Source organism: Ovis aries, chromosome 9, assembly GCF_016772045.2.
Source record: "Ovis aries strain OAR_USU_Benz2616 breed Rambouillet chromosome 9, ARS-UI_Ramb_v3.0, whole genome shotgun sequence".
Taxonomy (NCBI): Eukaryota; Metazoa; Chordata; class Mammalia; order Artiodactyla; family Bovidae; genus Ovis; species Ovis aries.
Window position 1 is genome coordinate 90,628,306 of NC_056062.1, and position 24,753 is coordinate 90,653,058.

Genomic DNA, 24,753 nt, shown 5'->3' on the forward strand with positions numbered 1-24,753 from the left:
ACTGGAGTGAGTTGCCATTTCTACTCCAGGAGATAGTCCTTCATCTCTTGCGTCTCCTGCTTTGGTGGGTGGATTCTTTATCACTGTGCCTGATCTATCTTTGATTCAAACATTTTTTCTTAATAAATTAAAAAATGTTACAGAAGCTATTAAATACGCTTATTTTATCCTCCATTCTCTTTTTTTAAAAAAAATTAATTATTTAATTGGAGACTACTTTACAAAGAGCACTACAATATTGTAAAGTAATTAGCTTCCCTTCTTTTTCTTAACAGAGATAACCCTGAACTTGTTGCTTCTCATTACTATAGGCTTTTTGAAAAATTTTTTTTGCTTTATTTATTTATTTATTTATTTTGATGTTTAGTTTTCTTTTTTTAATTTTTTTTAAATTTTAAAATCTTTAATTCTTACATGTGTTCCCAAACATGAACCCCCCTCCCACCTCCCTCCCCATAACATCTCTGTGGGTCATCCCCATGCACCAGCCCCAAGCATGCTGTATCCTGCGTCAGACATAGACTGGCGATTCAATTCTTACATGATAGTATACATGTTAGAATGCCATTCTCCCAAATCATCCCACCCTCTCCCTCTCCCTCTGAGTCCAAAAGTCCGTTATACACATCTGTGTCTCTTTCCCTGTCTTGCATACAGGGTCGTCATTGCCATCTTCCTAAATTCCATATATATGTGTTAGTATACTGTATTGGTGTTTTTCTTTCTGGCTTACTTCACTCTGTATAATCAGCTCCAGTTTCATCCATCTCATCAGAACTGATTCAAATGAATTCTTTTTAACGGCTTAGTAATACTCCATTGTGTATATGTACCACAGCTTTCTTATCCATTCGTCTGCTGATGGACATCTAGGTTGTTTCCATGTCCTGGCTATTATAAACAGTGCTGCGATGAACATTGGGGTACACGTGTCTGTTTCAATTCTGGTTTCCTCGGTGTGTATGCCCAGCAGTGGGATTGCTGGGTCATAAGGTAGTTCTATTTGCAATTTTTTAAGGAATCTCCACACTGTTCTCCATAGTGGCTGTACTAGTTTGCATTCCCACCAACAGTGTAGGAGGGTTCCCTTTTCTCCACACCCTCTCCAGCATTTATTGCTTGCAGATTTTTGGATCGCACCATTCTGACTGGTGTAAAGTGGTACCTCATTGTGGTCTTGATTTGCATTTCTCTGATAATGAGTGATGTTGAGCATCTTTTCATGTGTTTGTTAGCCATCCATATGTGTTCTTTGGAGAAATGTCTATTTAGTTCTTTGGCCCATTTTTTGATTGGGTCGTTTATTTTTCTGGAATTGAGCTGCATAAGTTGCTTATATATTTTTGAGATTAGTTGTTTGTCAGTTGCTTCATTTGCTATTATCTTCTCCCATTCAGAAGGCTGTCTTTTCACCTTGCTTATATTTTCCTTTGTTGTGCAGAAGCTTTTAATTTTAATTAGATCCCATTTGTTTATTTTTGCTTTTATTTCCAGAATTCTGGGAGGTGGATCATAGAGGATCCTGCTGTGATTTATGTCGGAGAGTGTTTTGCCTATGTTCTCCTCTAGGAGTTTTATAGTTTCTGGTCTTACATTTAGATCTTTAATCCATTTTGAGTTTATTTTTGTGTGCGGTGTTAGGAAGTGATCTAGTTTCATTCTTTTACAAGTGGTTGCCCAGTTTTCCCAGCACCACTTGTTAAAGAGATTGTCTTTACTCCATTGTATATTCTTGCCTCCTTTGTCAAAGATAAGGTGAAATTTTTTTTTAATTTTTCAGTTGGAAGATAATTGATTTAAAATGTTGCTGTGGTTTCTGCCGTACAACAATGCAAATCAGTTATCACCACATGCACATGTCCGCTCCCTCTTGAGCCTCCTCTCCCCTCGCACCCCTCCCCTCCAGGTCGTCACGGGGCAGCAGGCTGGGCTCCCTATTGTACAGCAGTGACCTGTTTCACACATGCTAGCGTGTGTACCAGCTACTTTCTCAATCTGTCCTTCCCCCACACTGCAGAATTCTTTTGCTTTGTTTTGCAACTACTAAATCCTAGGTACGGTTTCATTCATATTCACATTAAAGCAAAACAAAATAGGAAATCTCATTTAGAACTCTGATGTCTGCCTTCTCTGGAAAAAATCAGGAAAACGCGTGAATCCAGGTCTGCATTTCTGACTTAGACAGCCACTGGCCTCCTCATCTTCACGGTTGCCTTGAAGATCTACTAACTCACCTCAGGCCTGATTCCCGCATCTGTATTTCTTATCAGGCCTCTGCAGGCATTTGCATTTGTAATTCCTGTTTTCTGAACTTTAATCCATTTAAAATAGTTTCTTCTTACCTTCTGTTTCACTTCTATCATTTTTTTGTGTGTATTTCTGCTTTGAAAACTATTCTTTCGTTGAAGCAGGTGGATGCAAAATTGGTATTTTCCCCTTTCCGTTATCTCCAGTGCCCAGTTGGCCTAACTTCCCAAGCAGTGGGCCTATTGTCCCGTCTTTCTTTCTTGAATGCATTGAGAAATGCCACTTTTTTTCTTTCATGAGACTGACGTTATCTGAGTTAGAAGTCCACTCTCCTCTAGTCATTTATTAAAACCTTCCTTGTTACTTTTTAAACTAAACCTTCAGGGATCATAATCCCCAATAATCTGTATTTTGTTGATCTGGTGTATATTTTGTTCCATCCTTGTCATCAAAGGAAATTCTTAAGCCAAGAATGGGCAGTGAATAAAGAGAAAGACCCATGGTTTTATATTTCAAAGCCTGTGTGGAGAAAATCAACTCCAACAACAAAGAATTATTTCATAACATTTGAATTATTCATTTTACTTTGGGAGCAGTTAATGAATATCTGAGAAAGTGTACTGTCCTTAATTTATAATAATAAATTATAGAGATGCTACACTGTTTATTGACTACTATGAGGACAGACAAATGGTAAATTTGGAAAAATAGACACATGTGTATTTTCCTAGCAGACAATACCTGCAACAGTTCCTTTCTGGAGCATCAGATTATGCCAGGCAAATACATCTACTTGGCAGCAAACTATGAAATCACTCTGTTGATTTTATTCTCTTACAGAAGTGTGCTGTGCTTAGTCGTTCAGTCATGTCTGACTCTTCGTGACTCCATGGACTGTAGCCCACGAGGCTCCTTTCTCCATGGAAATCTCCAGGCAAGAATACTGGAGTGGGTAGCTATGCCCTCCTCCAGAGGATCTTCCCAACCCAGGTCTCGAACCCAGGTCTCCTCTACTGCAGGCAGATTCTTTACTGTCTGAGCCACCAGGAAAGCCCATTACAGAAGCATATACAGGCTTTTTGCAGCTTCAGAATTAAAACACAACAATTACAAAATCTCCAATACTCATAACGGTTAAAACAAGTATATTACATTGTGGCTTTCGCATTTCCTTAAAAAGGAAACACATTCCTGATCCAGCCTCTAGGTTGTAGTGGACAAATTGTTGAAGACTTTAAATAGGAAAATGCAATATATTTATTTTCTTTAATAAGAGAGTTCCTTTTGTTCTTCAAAAATTTTTTAAAAATATTCTTTGTTGGATGAAATTGTGTAAGATTGCATTAGTTTATAATTAAAAGACAGAGAAAGAGGATTGCTCACCTTAGTGAAATTAAAGTAGAAAAATAAAAGAAAACGCACAAAGGTGATTTTAGATGCTCAGTTTCTTTGTAAAGAGTGGCCTTAAGCCTATAAAGTGCTCTTGGTGAGGCTGCATATTTTCTGTCTGCTCTTTAATGATGAGCTGACAATCATTTGGTAGCAGAGTATTAGTTAGGCAGAGCATCAGTTCAGTTCAGTTCAGTTCCTCAGTCGTGTCCAACTCTTTGCGACCCCATGAATCACAGCACGCCAGGCCTCCCTGTCCATCACCAACTCCCGGAGTTCACTCAGATTCACGTCCATCGAGTCCGTGATGCCATCCAGCCATCTCATCCTCTGTCATCCCCTTCTCCTCCTGCCCCCAATCCCTCCCAGCATCAGAGTCTTTTCCAATGAGTCAGCTCTTCGCATGAGGTGGCCAAAGTACTGGAGCTTCAGCTTTAGTATCATTCTTTCCAAAGAAATCCCAGGGCTGATCTCCTTTAGGATGGACTGGTTGGATCTCCTTGCAGTCCAAGGGACTCTCAAGAGTCTTCTCCAACACCACAGTTCAAAAGCATCAATTCTTCGGCCCTCAGCCTTCTTCACAGTCCAACTCTCACATCCATACATGACCACAGGAAAAACCATAGCCTTGACTAGATGGACCTTAGTTGGCAAAGTAATGTCTCTGCTTTTGAATATGCTTTCTAGGTTGGTCATAACTTTTCTTCCAAGGAGCAAGCGTCTTTTAATTTCATGGCTGCAGTCACCATCTGCAGTGATTTTGGAGCCCCCCCAAATAAATACCTATATTCAAGTAGTTTTGCCTTCAATACTGTCTCAAAATTCTGTATTTGGATTAAAAATATGCTTTCTAGAAATATAATCCATACTGTTCCTTCCGTCATGGGTGAGGGCCCTCTGACTTTCTATTACATACCAAATTAATGTGCTCCAGAATATGCCATCCCATTTAACGTGTAGGCATATGGAACATGTAATCTGCATATTAATAAGGTTATGCTGCTTTCATTATTGCACTGATTTTGTACAAATGACTTAAAAATTCAAGCTGAGTATTAAAACTAAATGCACCCCAAAAGAAAGATACACACCAACTTTGTTTTAAAAGAAGCCATATTTATTAAGAAATTATACACTTAATTCTCCTAGTCTGTGAAGATGGTTTCTTCCATTTCCACAGCACAAGACAATAGCTAAGGGCATTTGGAAACACTTGCAATGCCAGGGAATGGAGAATCCTTAGTAATAGGAGATGGAATGAAGTGATGTATGCATTAATTTGAACTTTTGGATCCAAAGGCAAAACAATCTTCCTTGCCAATCTAGTTCTCATCTGTATTGGCATTAAAATCCATCCATGGGATCTCCCACCCACACTGAAATATTGGGTATTAATTGGATCATTTCAGTTCAGTCAAGCAGAGGATGCTCAATTTAATTACAGGTCAAACCAACAATCCTTTAACTATTGAATCACATCTGAAATATTTGCATTCTTTATTAATAAAAATGGTGCTTATTGAGGGCAGAAATACAATTTTTCAATTTTTTTATCATTATTATCTGAAGTACTTTAAACTATAAGTTAAAAATAAATTATAAAAACTAGCATACAATGTATCTTTTCTTACATGACATTGTTGGAAATAAGTTTAAGTTTATAATTGCAATATCACCTGACTTTTATATATGGTCAACAGTAAAACATGCTAATCATAAAAATAGCTTTTACAAATATACATTTGTATACAGTGTCTCCCTTACCATTCATAAATGTCCTTCACATTTTAAGACTTTTAAGACTTAAAAAAAAACACATAATTAGCAAAGGGAAGAACACATTTACAATCTAAACCATAAAAACCTGACAATTATACAGCTTAGAACATAGAAGAAATGGAATTTCTAAAATTGAACAATACTGTCCATTTTATTTATTTGGGTTTTTATAAATTGAACCGAAGATGCTATTATCCTGTAGGAAACCTCCTTTCACATTTCTGGGGGTTTTCACAGTTTCTCTTTTCTGCTTTGATGGCATCATTCATTACTTTAAATCACTTTATCTGTAGAAACTGAGAAAGAAAAATTATTTAAAATACAGACATTTTTATTTCATTGCTGATAGCATGCAAAGATATATAAGTTAGATTTTAAGGCTTAGTGAGGCAAAAGACAAAAGGAGTCTTAGATCTCTAGGATAAATACTTCTGAGAAGCTTTAAGTTCTCAGATCCTTTGTTATACACAATACTAAAATTATATGTTTGTAGCATGAAATGATTTTTTTTAAATCCAGTTGATTTACTGATTGAGACCAACAATTATTTTTCAATTACTTGTCTCGGTCAGAAGAGAACCACTAGTAGATCTAGGCTGAGAGGTCTGAGATGCTCAGGAAACTTTATTGCCCTTAAAGAGTGAACATGGAGTAGTTTTTCACCTGGAAAAGACTTTCAAGAGCACATTCCTAAACCTTATATTCCTAGGATAGGAGGAAAAATCAGTACAGGGATCTGATCTGAATTATGCAGTGGTTGGTTACAAAAGAAGGAATCTAGAGGCAAGAAGGACAGTGAAAGACTCAGGGTGCAACCATGAGCCAGGAAACACCATTTAAGAGTGAAAATTCAATTGGTTGAAGAACTGAATTGAAAATTGAATATGAATATGAAGATAAAATAATGCAAAATTATTTAGACTAGTGGAGAAGGGTAATTATTTATTCTAGAATCCTATCAAGTTTGAAGTCTTTCTGTTCAGGTAAAATATATAACTAAACCCACTATCCATCAACTTCAAAGATTTTTTTGGCATTAGATGGTAAACGTATGCCTTAGAGTCAAAGACAAGTAAACCAATTAGGATGGGAGTTGCTGTTGAGAGGAACATCATACATCTGTTATCAATAAACCTAGCAGCGCTCCTGGTTATCAATCCCAGGGGAGAACTCCAAACATTTTTGTCTTGGTATTGTAGTATCAAGGTTGTCAACCAAAACCTGATATGATCAAGCTTTGGATGGGATGATCCTTTACAGCTCTAACAGTGTGTGCTGGTCCCTACGGTTAGCGGGTCTCCCTGAGAGTGGATGGAGGGTAAGTCATCTACGTGTATCCCCGCTGCTGCCTGAGAAGGACCTGGAGCCCGCTCTCATGGAATCTGAAATGCTAGAAGATAGATGCATGTCCGAGGACCACTGCTTTACACCTTTAAGCAGAACAAAGGAACACTTATTTAACTTAAAACCAGAAAAGTATTGGGTTGGCCAAAAAAGTTCATTCTTTTTTTTTTCCCCCTGTAAGCTGGCTCTTAAAACCAGGAAAGTATTGGGTTGGCCAAAAAGTTCATTCATTCATTTTTTTTTTTCTTTTTTCCCCCTGGCTGGCTAAAGCTGGCTCTAGTGGCCTTTTAACTTCATTGGAAACAATTCTGTTAGACCGTATTGCGACAGCTGGCATATCATTGTGTATTTAAAAAAACTGTATCAAAACTGGTGAATTTTTTGTGTAGCCATTTTAATATTGAAGATGAAAAATGAAAGCAGCATTTCTGGCATATTATCCTTTATTGTTGCAAGAATGTTAAAAATGTAACTGAAATGCAAGAAAAAAACTTGTGCAGTGTACGCTGCTGCTAAGTCGCTTCAGTCGTGTCTGACTCTGTGCGACCCCAGAGATGGCAGCCTACCAAGCTCTTCTGTCCCTGGGATTCTCCAGGCAAGAACACTGGAGTGGGTTGCCAGTTCCTTCTCCAATGCATGAGAGTGAAAAGTGAAAGTGAAGTTGCTCAGTCGTGTCCGACCTCGCGACCCCATGGACTGCAGCCCACCAGGCTCCTCCGTCCATGGGATTTCCAAGCAAGAGTACTGGAGTGGGGTGCCATTGCCTTTTCCGTGTGCAGTGTATAGAGAAGGTTCAGTGACTGATCAAACTATGTCAAAAGTGGTTTGTGACGTCTTGTGCTAGAGATTTCTTGCTGGATGATGCTCCAAGGTCAAGGAGACCAGTTGAAGCTGACATCGATCAAATTGAGACATTCATTGAGAACAATCAAAGTTACACCACAGGGGAGATAGCCAGCATACTCAAAGTATCCCTGAAAAGCATTTGCATCAGCTTTGTATGTTAATCACTTTGATGTTTGGGTTTCACATAAATTAAGCAAAAAAACCCTTGACAGAATTTCCATACATGATTCTCTATTGAAACGTAAGGAAAATGTTCCATTTTTTAAACTAATTGTGACAGGTGATGAAAAGTGGATACTGTACAATAATGTGGAATGGAAGAGGTCATGGGACAAGCCAAGTGAACCACCACCAACCACACCAAAGGCAGGTTTTCATCCAAAGAAAGTAATGTTGTGAATATGGTGGAATTGGAAGGGAGTCCTCTATTTTGAGCTACTTCCAGAAAGCCAAATAATTAATTCCAACAAGTACACTCCCAATTACACCAACCAAGAACATCACTCCATGAAAAGCGTCCAGAATTAGTCAACAGAAAAGGCATACTCCTCCATCAGGATATCGCAAGACCACATGTTTCTTTGATGACCAGGGAAAAACCGTTACAGCTTGGCTGGGAAGTTCTGATTCATTTGCTGTATCAAGCAGACATGGCATCTTTGGATGTTCATTTATTTTGGTCTTTGCAAAATTCTCTTAAAGGAAAAACAATTTCAATTCTCTGGAAGATGATTCTTTGCTCAAAAAGATAAGTTTGGGGAAGAGTTTGGAATTATGAAGTTGGCTGAAAAATGGCAGAAGGTAATGGAACAAAACAAAGTTCTTGATGAAAATGAAAAATGTGTCTCTTATTTTTATTTTGGCCAGTCCAATATTTCTGTACAAAGCTGTGAGGCTGACAAAAGCTTTGTGGGCTCTTTACTTCTCAGTAAGAAAACGCAGACCAAAGCCCCATCTCGTGAGGCTGGGTGAGGGCTGGCAGCTCACGCACACAAGCTGCTTCTCGGGTAGCTGCTGACACCTGCGAGTGGCCGGAGAACCCGGGAACTCGCCCTTCTGCTAAAGTTTTGAGGCCTGTGATACAGAGATTATGAAGAAGACTGACATGGCAGTTGAGGTGGTGAGAACGGCCCGGGACGTCGGCAGCTCTATGTCACGTGTCCAGTCAAGATCCCAGGCGGAAAGGAACTCAGGGAGCCTGGAAGGTATTTTCTCTTCTGTGGGCATGTGCCTTTCACACTCAAGAGCAGATGTGGTCTCAAAGGTTTTAGTTAACTGGATGTCATCTTCCTTAGTGAGTGCATACCTTTTAGTTCTAGGAAGACTTAGAGTTGACTCGAATATGTTTATAGGAACAGAAATCACAGACTAAAATTTTTGTGTTAAGAAATCTGTGAACATTTGGTATGGTAAATATGTATTATTTCAAATAATTTAGTCTATTAAGGTGACAGCCTTATGATTTTGCCTTAGAATTTGCAGTTAAAAATTGAGACATAATATTTCAGTTTTGTGATCTGTCTTATATCCACATCTTATAATCAAGTGTGATACTGGACAGTCTAAGAAAACTTTAGGACATCATATATTTAACTTATTAGATTTTAAGAATTATTTCCTTCTCAGAAAGATTTTATTTGTTAAACCAGACAAATGAAGTACTTAAAAACAGAATAAACAATATGTTAAATTTACAAGTGTCATTTACAACATTTAATTAATCAGGGACAATCATTTTTTCAAAGAATTCTTAGAAGTACTTTGTAAAATTTGTTCTACTTATAAATATAATCCTAATAATCGATGCTTAACAATTTTCATTTTAAAACTTTCATAAATTAAACAACTAAAAATAACAAAATATATACCCTTAACAATCTTTTCTCCAGTCAGAGCATAGAAAAAAACTTATATCACCAGGAAAGAAACTGCATGGGCTAGGCTTAAGTGCATTTCATTGTTTTGACTTTCTCTCTCTCTCTGCCTCTTTCCCTTAGTCCCGCTTTCTTTTTCTTCTTATCTTCTTCTTCACACAATATATATTATATCCTTACTGATAAAATACATATGTATTTTAAAAAATTAAGACATCATTCTATGTGTTCTTTATGTAGTTCCAGGCTGTGGGCATTTACATGAGAAGAGACAATGAGATCTTTAGCTTAAGGGTCAAACTCAAAGTGCTACTTTTCGTGTGGTGTAAAGAAATTTTGTACATTTCTTATATACATGTATCAAAAATTATCCCTTATAAATGTGGAATGAATACCTTAATAAATGAATTTAAACTTAATGGATGGAGGAACTTGGTAGGCTACAGTCCATGGGGTCACAAAGAGTCGGACACAACTGAGTGATTTCACTTTCTTTCTTTCTTACAGAAGGATAAAAGTGAAAAGTGAAAGCTGCTCAGTCCTCTCCAACTCTTTGCGACTGCATGGGCTATACAGTCCATGGAATTCTCCAGGCCAGAATACTGGAGTGGGTGGCTATCCACTTTTCCCTTTTCCAGGGGATCTTCCAGACCCCGGGATGGAACCCAGGTCTCCCGCATTGCAGGTGGATTCTTTACCAGCTGAGCCACAAGGGAAGCCCAAGAATACTGGAATGGGTAGCCTATCCCTTCTCCAGGGGATCTTCCTGACCCAGGAATCGAACTGAGGTTTCCTGCATTACAGGCAGATTCTTTTACAACTGGGCTATGACTGACTTGCAAGCATAAGGCATTGTGGTTTGGGGTTTTGATGCTTGATTCATGTGTGCACGAGGCTACATGCTTGCATTGCACTCTTTCCTCCAAGACCTCCATCGATCACTTCATTATCACAGATGGAAGTTGCTTAAAATGCTGCAGTAGCTGTGTACACAAAGTTCACTAATCGTGCTTCTTCAGGTTAAGTGATGGCAGATTACATGAAGTGGTGTTATTAACCATATGGATACAAGGCATGAATATAATTCTCCTTATCTAAACCAACAGCAAAATACATTCACCCTGCTTTCCACAGAACTTGTAGTCTGAGAAAAGACCAGTTGTTGCTTCTAAAGACAAGGGAGAAAGGGAACAACTATGACATTCTTGCTGCCTTTTTCTCAAAAATGACTGTCACTTAAAGAGCTGATTTGTTTAGTATAATGTGAAACTAATTGTGCTTTCCTTCTGTTGAATAGTGGGTAATTTATCTACTGGCTGTGTAGGCGCTTGGATGCTTTTAAAATTCTCCCGATGATGAATGCTTTTTCAACTCTTAGTGTCTCCTATTTCTGAAAAACAAGAAGAGCCACTCATATGGGCTTAGTTTGTATTGAACCAAGCAATTTACTTTATTCAACAAAGTTGAAAAGGAGAGTATTAATCTACAGGGAAAGCATATTTAATTTTGAACCTCATGAATTAATATATTTGAAATAAAATAAGTACAGCAATATATTGAATAAATACGCCTTATTTAGAACTCTACCACAAAAACATACTTTAAAGAAATAGTCTTTCTTTCATGTCAGAAATGCTTCTGTTATCTTTTTTTGAATTGAGATTTATAATAAATAAATATAGATAATCTATATTTCTATAAAAGCAAAGAAGTTAAAAGAAAAACGTGAGTAATGAAAGCTATATAACATTTTATGGAAAAGCAGTTCTCATGAGCAGGAATAATCTATATTTTTATCACCACTAATCATGTTTACTGAGTAATTATTCAGCCATCCACTTTTTATAAACAATGTGAAGACATCTGGCTTTTACAAATCCTTTATCACAATTGGGATCCAATTCAATCCTAATTTCTAAATAATATAAACAGAATCCCAGCAGTGACTATTTATTACAAATTAAAAGTTACCTTCTATTGATACACTCTGGGGCCAAAACTGCATTAAACTTTGAAGTGAAAGAACCACAGCAGAAGGCCCATAATCATATGGCAACCAAGAGGGCAGTGACTCACTGCTGTGTCTACAGATGAACGCAGCCGCTCTACTATGTGAGTCTTAGAGGCTGACAGCCTCTAATCCTGGCGACGGGGACTGGGTAGGGTAATTAAATAGTCAACTCAGAAATCCCACTAGTGGATTAAAGGCAGAAAGGGAGTTTGAAGGGAGCTTGAGAGATGTTACAAGCTTGTACAGTTGTTCTGGTGGGACTTCTGCTTCAGTTGTGTAACTACAGTCAAGCATTTCAGTTGGGCGCAACTGATGGCCGACCTATAGCCCACATTAACACCAGCGCTTCTTGGTGAGTAGGCACTCTGTGGGCCAACCGTCTTCTGGACGTGCTACCCAGTCCTCTTGCTGCTTCTTTCCTATCTCCGTCCCACTTCCTTCCTCCTCACTTATTTTCACCTCCAATTCCTAACAGTTCAGCTGTATAATCCACACTCATTATTCTGTCCGTATTCCTCCATATTCCTCCATCTGTCTTTCAACATTCATCAAATAATATGACCATGAGACAAAACCCTAGCTGTTTATATTATAGTGGCTCACAGACATCCAGATCCTTGGGCTTTATTTCGGAGAAGGCAATGGCACCACACTCCAGTACTCTTGCCTGGAGAATCCCATGGATGGAGGAGCCTGGTGGGCTGCAGTCCATGGGGTTGCTAAGACTAGGGCACGACTGAGCGACTTCACTTTCACTTTTCACTTCCATGCATTGGAGAAGGAAATGGCACCCCACTCCAGTGTTCTTGCCTGGAGAATCCCAGGGACAGAGGAGCCTAGTGGGCTGCCATCTATGGGGTCGCACAGAGTCGGACATGGCTGAAGTGACTTAGCAGCAGTAGCAGAAGCAGGCATTATTTCATACCAAACGGAAAGATAAAAAGACTAGGAAAATCAATCATTTTTTATAAAATCATTGGATTTACTACAAAGGTAATGCTCAGATGTTTGATGTCCTCTCTGATAAAATGAAGAAAAATAGAAAGCAATATTGTAAAACCATCAGGAAAAGAAAAAGAAAACAAAATTAATGTTAATTTAAATTTACCAAATCCAAACAACTTGTGTTCTTACAAATATTATAAAGTGACTGCCACACTTGTGACATTCATGTTTTAGTTTATGACACTGATGGTATAGATAAAATATAGTTTTTGATATTGACTTGAAAATAATGTGCTAATGTAAAATGACAATTAAAAATGCCATTTTCCTTAGGGATATTTGGTTTGGGACATGGCTTACTGTATGTGATTTCTAAAAAACTCTTTTCAGAGTTAATTGCATTATTTTGTATCTAATCGTTGCTATCTCTAACAAATACATTAGTGCACTAATGGTTTTTACATCTAGACACACAGATCATTTGTGTTTCTAGAGTCCACGCCATTTAATTGAAATCTCAAATAATGTTCAAATAAGAGGCAAATATTGTCTTCTTTTGGATTCATTAATTCATTGTTTGCCACAGTAAACAATTTGTTTAGTGAGATAAAATGCAACAGTGTCAGGAGCCGTACAGTTCTTCTCTATGGTCACCCCAGAAGCATTAGTGAACCAGAGGAACAGAGTGGTTAAGAAAGTGATTCGTGAGTGAAGAAGGAGCTGGCCTGACTCCCCAGCCGAGGCAAGAGGGCTTTCCCCGGTAACCACTGCTGACGGGCACAGAGTTTTGCCTGAACCAGCTGAGGTGGGCGCAGAGCTCTTCACCTCACAAAGACTCCTGCTCCATTTGTGGATGAGAGTGGGGAGAAGAGAATTTGCTTCTTTGAGTCTAAATCTGCTAATTGGCTGAGCTATATACTGAGAGAAAGCCTAGAGAATGTGGTAAGATCGGACAGCCAGACCAAATTTGAGAGGTACAGAGGTACCAGGAGGATCCCACCCGTGGGACAGAAATTCAGGTCATTTCTCCAAAACAGTAAGAGAGAGGAAGGCAGAGACCAGCTCTATGGGGAGTGGATTGGTATTAGACAAAACGTTAGGGCAGGAATCTGTTTTGAGTCACTTATTCATTTCTATATGTGGACCCCATTTGTTCCCAGGAAGAAAGTAGGATCCAGCTGCTAGAGTAAACCTAGAGAAATGAATACGCTTACAATAAGAGAAACAAGAATGTCTCACAGTCTGTGGCATCTGAATTACTTACCTAAGACTCCCTTAATTTGTCCCAAGCAAGTTGACTGTGTTTGGGCTATTCTTAGTATCTGGGACTGGGTTAAGATGGTGGGCATGGACAACAATCAATATAATAAATTCTATGTATATAGTGTGTGAGAGTTCATAAAACACTCTAAGTATGTTCCCGTTTGATTTTAATTACAAACCAGTGAGGTAGGTCATTGGGCAAGAATTATCCTCATAATAGTCACTTATCCTTGGATCCGACAGTGAGTGTCTTGACTAAATCATACCCGTGGTGCTTTATTTGGGAGCGGTGCTTTCTGTAGCATTCTAGTCTGCCTAGTTGCGAGCCGGACAGTGAGGAGTCAGGCGTGTGCAGGCTCAGTCGTGTCTGACTCTCTGGGACCCTGTGGACTGTAGCCCGCCAAGCTCCTTTGTATGTGGGACCTTCCAGGCAAGAAAATTGGAGTGTCTTGCAGTTTCCTCCTCCAGGGGATCTTCCCAACCCAGGGATTGAACCCAATCTGCATTGCAGGCAGATTCAGACTGGGCACCATATTAATTTTAGCAGAGGTGATCTCAACTGGGATGTGAAAATACACTGGTGTTCTAGTGGTGAGTGGGGTAAAAGAGATGGAATTACTGAGAAAGTACTAGGATTCGTATATAGCCTACCACCTACCTTTCTCTGTTTGGATTGTTTTAAAAAGTTCTGCCTTGGATTAATTAAAATCATTTAAATTAAACTCTTACTTTAGGCATCTGTCTAAAGGAGACCTTTTATGTTGTAAAAATACGTTTGATTAAGAAAAAAGAATGTTTAATTTCAGAGCAAAATTATCTAATGCGGGTTACAAGTTTTATTTAAAATGTCTGTGTAAAAATTTAATTAATTACTGAAAAATAATTGCTGAATTATATGATTTACCAGAGCTTGAATGTTCTGTTACACAAAGTAACACATTAATATTTTTCTTAATTCTTTCTGAAGATAATTATGATTGTGTTTTGAGTGTTTTGGGTTCACTGACAATCATATTTGAGTAGCTGAATTGATAAATCATAGTAATCTTATTTGGCCCATAACTTGTATTTGATCATGCACTGATTTCTGATTTCTCATGCTAATTATATAGTGTCTAACAACCATTAGTTACTCTCAATGCTGGTAAAAGATAATGATAATTTTAGGATAATACTTCAAATTGCTTAAGTTAATTCCAGTGCTAGAAGCCAAATGCTGATTAATGCTAAGATTATTATGAACTTTGAAATTTTATACATTTTATTGCTTTCTACAGTTCTTTGAGTAACTGCTTTTGGCACACAAGAAGAAATATTTAAAAAATTATTTTCTATATAACTGAAATGTGATTTAGAATCGACTGGTTTAGAGGTTCAAATTTGAAAGCCCTTGACAATAATATAGTTAATTCACAACCATTGAGAATAGCTAGGGAAAGGTTTTCATGGTTATTTAACAATTTTCATTTACTTTAATTAAATTTACTATATATACATATCAAATAATTAGAACATAATATCTTCAATTTTAAAACTGAGCAAAATTAATCTGAGAGAGCAAGTGAAATAGTAAAGTAAAAGAAATAATTATACTATTATTTTATTAATAAAGTGTTTTTATCAATATTTGAGAAATTTAGTTAATTAAAAAATCTTAAGGTTTAAATCCCTGAAATACTGTGAAAATATTCTTGGCACTCAAATTATGCTGGGTCTAACACAATCCTGAATAATTCAGAGAGATCTCAGAGTCATTGCCTGATTATTAAAAAATAAATCCCAGAATTGTGAAACAAGAAGGAGGTATTGGAAACTGGACTTTGTCTTATAGGATAAATTTATATCATACTGCCTACTAGTGCCTTTTTGAAATAGGTTTTGGATACCAGCTCACTTACCTCTGTTTTCTTTTTAATACTATCAGAGAATGTAGAATTTAGAAATAGTATCAATTATATGATCATTCTGGTATGGGTCAAGATAAATAAGGGCTTGGAGCATTTTAACTCAATAAATTGATGACATAATTTAAGATAAGCTGAGTTCTGGAAGACTTATGTAAACAAATGTGTCCCCAATTTTTATTGGAAATGATTTTTTTCCTTTATAATTAGATTCCTCTAAGAAATCACACTTTATGGACCCGAACAGAAGGCAGTATCATCACTTGTTCATCAGCTTTGACCTTGGAAATCTAGGAAAGACTCATGACCACTAAACTGTGCTGTGTGTTGAAGAGGAAGGGCACTGCGGCTGCCTAGCTTTCTGTAATTATCACCTATACCTGGTGTTTATTGCTGAGTCATCCCACTGTGTTATTACGTGGCACATAAATGCAATATCTCCTACAACTGCTACGTACATGTGGAACTATAAATGATTTCTATAGCATTTTACAAATACTCAAATCTTAACGGAGAGAAGTCTGAGGCAATAAGGAAAGAAAGTCACCTACCCGGGGTCTTACTGAAAGGGGTAAAATAAATCCAGTCCAAAATCGCACTGTGGCCCTCGTTTGAAGGCCAAACTGAAATAAATACGTGGTTTGAAATAAACATCAAAGGATAGGTGGCTCATGTCTGAATGTAGGCAACAACGTGCTCTCCGCACCAAACATCCTCTAAAAAATGTGTGTTCTCAGTGGGAGGTGCTGGGAGGATAATGGTTCAGATGAAGTTTCAGACAGAATGTCTCCAACGACTTGTTGGTTTCTTCAGGCCTCAGAAGCTGCCTTTTGTCTACTGGGGTTTTGGTAGATGAGTGCTTGGAAGCCAATAGAGAAGGCGTTTATAAGACTATTCAGCAGAGTCTCTATTTTTCTGCTAACAATGTAGGCAAGTGAGAGAGCACAGGAAGTTGGCTTCTGAGTCACGGAAAAGAATTACGAATATTTACTTTTTTGCACATGACCTTAAAACATTTTAAATAAATTAACTTTATTTAAGAGGGTGACAGATAATGGTATTTTGTAATTGGGCTTCAGTATCATTTTTATTTTTACAGCACCATCAATGGCCACATAACTATAAGGTGATAACAGCTACCCATTATTAAATATTTTAGTGTAATCATGTCATTGGCTAAACCCATCTGAGTTGTGAAAAGAAGTAACCAATTTTATCTGAAGAAAATATTCCATAAGAAAATACTATATCTCATATAGGAAAGACATCAATTTTATGGTGAATGTCTTCAACCTAATTTATTTTCCTGCTGGGTTGGATGAAGCTCAGGCTGGAATCAAGATCTCTGGGAGAAATATCAATAACCTCAGGTATGCAGATGATACCACCCTTATGGCAGAAAGCAAAGAAGAACTAAAGAGCCTCTTAGTGAAGGTGAAAAAGGAGAGTGAAAAAGCTGGCCTAAAACTTAGCATTTAAATAACTAAAGACCATGGCATTCAGTCCCATCATTTCACAGCAAATAGATGGGGAAAAACTGGAAACAGTGACAGACTTTATTTTCTTGGGCTCCAAAATCACTGTGAATGGTGACTGTATTCACAAAATTAAAAGATGTTTACTCCTTGGAAGAAAAGCTATGACAAACCTAATCAGTGTATTAAAAAGCAGAGATATCACTTTGCTGACAAAGGTCCTCATAGTCAAAGCTATGGTTTTTCCAGTAGTCATGTATGGATGTGAACGTTGGACCATAAAAAAGGCTAAGCATTGAAGAATTGATGTGTTCAAACTGTGGTGCTGAGAAGACCCTTGAGAGTCCCTTGGACTGCAAGGAGATCAAACCATCCAATCATAAAGGAAATCAACCCTAAATATTAATTGGAATAACTGGTGCTGAAGCTAAAGCTCTGATACTTTGGCCACCTGATGTGAAGAGTCAAGTCATTTGAAAAGACCCTGATGCTGGGAAAATTTGAGGGCAGAAGGGGGTGACAGAGGATGAGATGGTTGGATGGCATCACTGACTCAATGGACATGAGTCTGAACAAGCTCTGGGAGATGGTGAAGGATGGGGAAGCCTGGTGTGCTGCAGTCCATGGGGTAGCAAAGAGTTGGACATGACTGAGCACTGAACAATTTACTTTTAGAAATAGTTACTCAATTTAGAGATAGTTCAAGGAAAAATGTCCTTGCTTAGCATTAGCATTTACAGAGCTCAAATGTGGCCTCAATGATTAGAAAATGAAATTAATCTTAAATTTTAAGGCTATTTAAAATTCTGGATAAAATTTGAGACTGACTTCATAGTTATTACTTTTTATATAAATACCATGATAAGTTAAGCTTTTTCAATTCATACTCACATTTTTCTTTATAGTAAAAATTATGAAAAAAATTTTAAAAGAGATGACATTGAATGCTTTTTATAGGAACAAAAATTGCAAATTTTGAGCACAGAGGAATCCAGAGGAATGAGATGCGTCAAGGTATTTAAATGAGAAGGTATGGATGTGATTAAAAAGAAGTATCAAATTCTGTAAAATCTGGCATACTCTCCTACTGCGAGCCAACAAGTCAATCTGCATGTAAACTTTCTGCCAATTTCAAGTAGGAAACTACAAGGCAGACGACTGCAGGAGGGTGACGGCCAAGCAGAGTGCCATTCAGCCACCCTCTCATCAAGTGCGGAGTGCCGGGCAGCACGGCTGAGCTCCCTGTTCTCAGAGAGGAAAGCGAACGGCAGCAGGTGCCCAAGACGCTGTCAGGTGGGAAGGAGCATTGGAGACATTGACTTGCATCGTGAGAAAATTGTCCCGCTCCGTGTTCTTACAGTCCTGACTGCATTAAAGAGAAAGTTTCTGCTCACGCTTATTCTGACATCTCTCTACTACTGTCTACATTTTTTTGTCTTTGTTTTCAGTGAGAGAGGGGAGGGGGCGAGAGAGAAAAACAGGAATGCCAGATTTTTCAACATATGAAAACAACAAACTAAATTTAAAAAGCTGTATCTTTTCATTATACTTATTTAAAATATATTCCTTACTTATGAAAAGGATAATATGGTTTTCCATTTACTGGGCTGAACTAAAGTTTAGTTTTAAAGATATGTTTATTTTACATTAAAAAGATAAGTCAATTTAATTTTAAAATTAAGTTAAATTGTCACCAAGAATCATAAAGGTACAGCACTGATTAAAATTAATAACATCTGTAAACACTAGTCTGTGAAAGTATCTAAGGTCACTGGAATCTTACAGACCCTTACTGAATTTTGAGTAGGCCTTTATTATCAGGATAACCTTAGGGAAGTTACTCTCTAAAACCAGTTATTTATAAAATACCTATTCCCCAACATTATTTTAGGCAATAAATGAAATGACATATATTAAAAAACTCATTATTATTCCTGGAAGGAAATGCAAATGGAAAAAGCAGTTTCCTTTTCCTCTTTTATTTTCTGACTTGGAATGAAATAAAAATCTCTCTCTGTGCATGTGTGTCTCTGCGTATGTATATATTGAATCACACATTCTCAGTTTTTTGCTTCTGTAAGATAAGCTATTTTTCTACATTTTTGAAATAATTAAGCCCCCAAAGATTGCACACCTTAACCAATTCACAGAGCTTTAAATGGCAGCAGCTATAGATGTTATTTCCAGTAGGCCACGGGTTAGCAAAGTTTGCTTTTAGGAAATGTTACTGCACATTATTAATATGTATTCCTGAAAATGTGGCAAGGTATCCAGAATACTTATCAGGTTCTAGCTGATAAGCATTCTTATCAGTCCTCCAAAGGCCTGAACTTTCATTTCATCCCAGGCTACCCTGAAGCTTGTCATTTTTCCATATTCAGAGCAAGCCGAGAGACCGTGGAGTCTCGTAAGGGGAGACTCTGAGGTAGAGCAGGGCTGATGGTGCGGACTGGTTTGCTCTTGCCAGAGTTTTGAGCACGGGGAACAGCGAGACACAGGCCCCTGCTGCTTCGTAATAAAGGCCCACGGTGTGGGGGTGAGGGTTTGGGTTGTAGAGGGGGAATGTGAAGTGAAGATGCCCTTTGCAATTCAAATGCAGGCAAATAGATTTAGGAATTCACTTCCAGAATATGGGGCAAGGAGTGTGAAAGGTCGGCACCATTTAGACAACTAATTTCTTTTCCACTGGGACCCTGTCAGTTGAGCTATGAATCAAATTGAAAAAAACCTTTTTTCCCCTTTCTTTCAATTTCTGATCTAATGAAAAACTTCCACACCTTTTCTCATTTCTTCTGTCACAGATTATTAGATTCAGCGTAGCCTGAAAAGGTATAACATTAGTTCCATCAGAAATACTGCTGTTAATGACTTTCTTAGCTTTCTCAAGCACAAGTTTCCGGCTCTGATATTTATCAAATGATCATAGTCACGTAACTACTTAAAAAATTTTTGCTCTGAAGTTTTTTAAGTTTATCACACTCAATATTTTAAAAACTAGCAATAAAAAGTCAGTAAAGTCCTATGTTTACAATACTTGGTAATAGATCAACTATATTTGGAACGTTAAATTCAAAACAACAAAAAAAAGCACTAGTGATTTGGTGGGTAAAATTCTTAGGCCAATAAATTCAACAACCTTTGTATAAGACAATGGGAGGTTAGTATCTACAATTAACTGTCTCTTTCGGGAAATGTCTATTAACCCATCCAATAGACAAGTGTTGGAACATCATCCTGTGTAATTTGAATATACTTTAAAACTTTGGATGAATGAATTGCCTGATGTACCTAAGAAATAGTTTCTGATATTTCCAGATAGAATATTATTTGTGAATAACATTTTAGATTTAGAATAAAGAAAACATAACTGAAGTTTTCAGTGTTTTATAGATTTGATATTATGGAAAAAGAAATTATTACTAATATACAGATCTGGAAGAATAAAATGATAATTTAAAAAAATTTAGTATCATATAGCATTAGTGCCAGAAGAATGAAGGAATATATTAGTATTGTGTCAGGGATCCAACATTCATTATTTAAAAGGATGAAATGAATTACTTCTATGGACATCTTTGAATATAAAATAGGTAGGAAAGGTTTAAGACACTAATTTTCACCTGGCTGTTAAACAAATGCAGTCACCGCATTCACATCCACTTCAGTGCCTGGAGTCTTTACTGACACACAATTGTCCATCTGAAAACAGTAAGCAGTGAAAAGGCACAGAGAATTTAATAGAATTTGCATATGATATGCCATGGTGCACACAGGATGCTTTAGATACCAGGACTAAGTCTAGTTAAAATTTTATGACTCTAAAATGATATTTCCATGGTTACAGGGCAATTTTAAAAAGGCCCCTTTACAAGATGCAATTTGTATTCTCTATGTTTCCCCTAAACTGAAAGTAATTCTAGTTAAAATGATCCTTTAAAAGTCAAATGAAGCAAATCTACACCTACTAGGCAATCAGTGAGTTATTTATTTCTCATGAGTGACTGACAGAAAAATTGAAGCATTTTAACAAACATATAATAAGCTTTGTTGAACATACTCATAAGCACATGTGTTCACATATTTCAAAATTATTTTACTGAAATAAAAGCATCAATTTTAATAATAAATAAAATTATTAATAAAATAATAAAATTAATTCTTTTGATTCTCTTATGCTTTACATCATTTCCTCAAACTATTTTTATTTCTTAAGGATTAGTGAAAGTCATTCAGTCGTGTCTGACTCTTTGCGACCCCATGGACTATACAGTCCATGGAATTCTCCAGGCCAGAATACTGGAGTGGGTAGCCTTTTCCTTCTCCAGGCATCTTCCCAACCCAAGGATTGAACCCAGGTCTCCTACACTGTAAGCGGTTTCTTTACCAGCTGAACCACGAGGAAAGACCAAGAATACTGGAGTGGGTAACCTATCCCTTCTCCAGTGGGTCTTCCTAACCCAGGAATCAAACTGGGGTTTTCTGCATTGCAGGCGGATTCTTTACCAACTGAACTATCAGGGAAGAACTTTATTTCTTAAAAATACTGTATATTTGTTTCAACAGTATTTTATAATTTACAGAAAAAAAGATCTTTTGCCTCATTAGGTAGGTTTAAGATGCTGATGAAAGAAACTGAAGATAACACAAACAGATGGAAAGCTATAACAGGCTCTTGGATTGTTAAGTGAGCAAGTATCAGTCATTTAAATATTGTTAAAATGACCATACTATTCAAGGCAATCTATAGATTAAATGCATTCTTATAAAAATACCAATGGCATTTTTCACAGAACTAGAACAAATAATTTTAAAATTCATATGAAAGTACAAAGGACTCCAAATAGCTGAAGTAATGCTGAGAAAGAGCTGGAGAAGTCATGTTCCTTGGCTTCAGACTATACTCTGAGGTTACAGCAATCAAAACAGTATGGCACTGGCACAAAACCAGATACACAGCCCAGCGGGATGAATAAAGTCCAGAAATAAAGCCACGCACTTATGGTCACTTGATCTATGGGAAGGCAGGCAAGGACATACAGTGGAGAGAAGACAATCTCCTCAATAAATGGTGCTGAGAAAACTGGAGAGTTACATGTAACAGAACGAAATTAGAATATTCTCTTACAACACGTACAGAAATAAACTAAAAATGAATTGAAGACCTAAATATAAGACTGGGTACTAGAAAGCTCCTAGAGGAAAACATAGGCAGGACACTCTTTGACATAAATCGCAGCAATATGTTTTTGGATCTGTCTCCTAAAATAAAGGAAATAAAAGCAAAAATAAACACATGGAACCTAATTAAACATAGAACCTTTCACACAGCAAAGAAACCCACTGACAAAACTAAAAGACGGCCTACTGAATGGGAGAAAATATTTGCAAATGACTTTGCAAATTGCGATTTGCAATATGATTAATAAGGGATTAATATTCAACCCATATAAATAGCCTGTTCAACTCAGCATCAAAAACAAATAATTCTATTAAAAAATGAGCAGAACTAAACATTTTTTCTAAAGAGGAAATGTAGAAATGCCAATAGGCATCACTAATCATCAGAGAAAGGCAAATAAAGCCACACCTTTTAGAAAGACTATCATCAAAAAGAACATTAAGAAATGTTGGTACGGATGTGGAGAAAAGGAACTCGTGCACACTGCTGGTGGGAATGTAGATTGGTGCAGTCACTGTGTAAGACAGTATGCAGGTTTCTCAAAAAACTAAAACCTAGAACTAGCATATGACCTAGCAATTCCACTCCTGCTTATATATCTGAAAAACACCAAAGACACTAGGTTGAAACGAAGCATGCACCCCAGTGTTCATAGAAGCGTTATTTACGATTGCCAAGATATGGAAGCAACCTAAGTGCTCATCAACAGATGCAGGGATAAAGAACATGCGGCATATATGTATTTAAGCATGCTGCTCAGCCATGTCGCCATCTGCAGCAACGCAGACGGATTTGGAGGGTACTCGTGCTGCGCGCCTGCTGAGGTGCTCAACTGTGTCTGACTCTCTGCTACCCATGGACAGTAGCCCACCAGGCTTCTCTCTCCATGGAAGTGTCCGAGCGAGAATACCAGACGTGGGTTGCTATTTCTTTCTCCAGGAAATCTTCCTGACCCAGATGTCTCTTGCATCTCCTGCATTGACAGGTAGATTCTTAACCACTGCCTCACCTGAGAAGGTGCTGTGCTAAGTGAAATAAGTCAGATAGAGAAAGAAAAATACTGTATGATATCAGTCATATGTGGAATCTAAAAATATACAGCAAACTGTTACCAGTGAGGGGAAGGGTGATACAGAGGTAGTGGGCAGACACAAATTATTTGGCATGTGATAAGCTTAATGTAAAGCAAACAGACTTGTGTACACAACAGGGGGAGACAGGGTGGGGCAAACTGAGAGAGTAGCACTGAAACATACATTGCTGCTGCTGCTAAGTCGCCTCAGTCGTGTCCGACCCTGTGCGACCCCATAGACAGCAGCCTACCAGGCTCCCCCATCCCTGGGATTCTCCAGGCAAGAACACTGGAGTGGGGTGCCATTTCCTTCTCCAATGCAGGAAAGTGAAAAGTGAAAGTGAAGTCGCTCAGTCGTGTTCGACTCTTTGTGACCCCATGGACTGCAGCTCACCAGGCTCCCCCGTCCCTGGGATTCTCCAGGCAAGAACACTGGAGTGGGTTGCCATTTCCTTCTCCAGTGCAGGAAAGTGGAAGTGAAGTCTCTCAGCTGTGTCCCACTCTGAGCGACCCCACGGACTGGGGCCCACTAGGCTCCTCCATCCATGGGATTTTCCAGGCAAGAGTACTGGAGTGCGGTGCCATTGCCTTCTCTGAAACATATACATTACCACATGTAAAACAGACAGCCAGTAGGAATTTGATATATGATGCAGGGAGCTCAACCTGGAGCTCTGTGAGAACCTAGAGGGGTGAGATGGGGTGAGCGGTGAAAGGGAGGTTCAAGAGAGAGTGGACGTATGTATGCCTATGGCTGATATGTTGATGTGTAGCAGAAACCAACACAGTATTGTAAAGAAATTGTCCTCCAATTAGAAAAAAAAAAAGATAGTCTCAGTGATGTTCTGTACAAGAGGGATACAGCCTAAATGGTAGAGTAACTGTAAAAGGAAAGTAGCACTTTAAGATTGCATAAAAATTAAAAAAAAATTTTTTTTAATTAGCAAATTTTAGTAGCTTTAAATATCACATATTTTTCAATACTAGTTTCATTAAAGGTAAAAATTTAGGTGATTACTGGTGGTTAACAGAATTCACTTTGTACTTATACTTCTATTCACCTTTCACAGGCCTCTATCTAAAGTATCTATCATATTCATTTTCTTCAGAGAATTCCAAGTAGACCTTTTAATTGGAAAGTTAAAATTTAAATAATGAAGGAGTGCTTAACAATGAACAGTCAAGTAACCATTAATTGAATCCTCTAGCGATTGTATTAATTTTATGGAGTAGGTTCAGATTGAAGAATATGTTTTAGAATATGTCTCTAACTAGAATGTTAGCCTCATTCTATATAACATCAGATATGCAGATGACACTGCCCTAATGGCAGAACGCAAAGAAGAGCTAAAGAGCCTCTTGATGGAGGTGAAAGCAGGCAGTGAAAAAGCTGGCTTAAAACTAAACATTCGAAACACCAAGATC

The 24,753-nt window shown here is 37.7% G+C and overlaps 1 protein-coding gene across 7 annotated transcripts in view; it reads right to left on the reverse strand.

The window, feature by feature from the left end:
* Nucleotides 1–4,731: 4,731 nt before the first annotated feature.
* RALYL (RALY RNA binding protein like) overlaps nt 4,732–24,753 on the reverse strand; it is an 821,188-nt gene continuing 801,166 nt past the window's right edge. For all 7 annotated transcript variants that reach the window (XM_042254525.1, XM_060393531.1, XM_027973257.2 and 4 more), the window contains one exon: nt 4,732–5,711. In XM_042254525.1, coding sequence (XP_042110459.1) covers nt 5,694–5,711 — 18 coding nt within the window. In that variant the 3' untranslated portion in view covers nt 4,732–5,693. The remainder of the gene's footprint in view (nt 5,712–24,753) is intronic.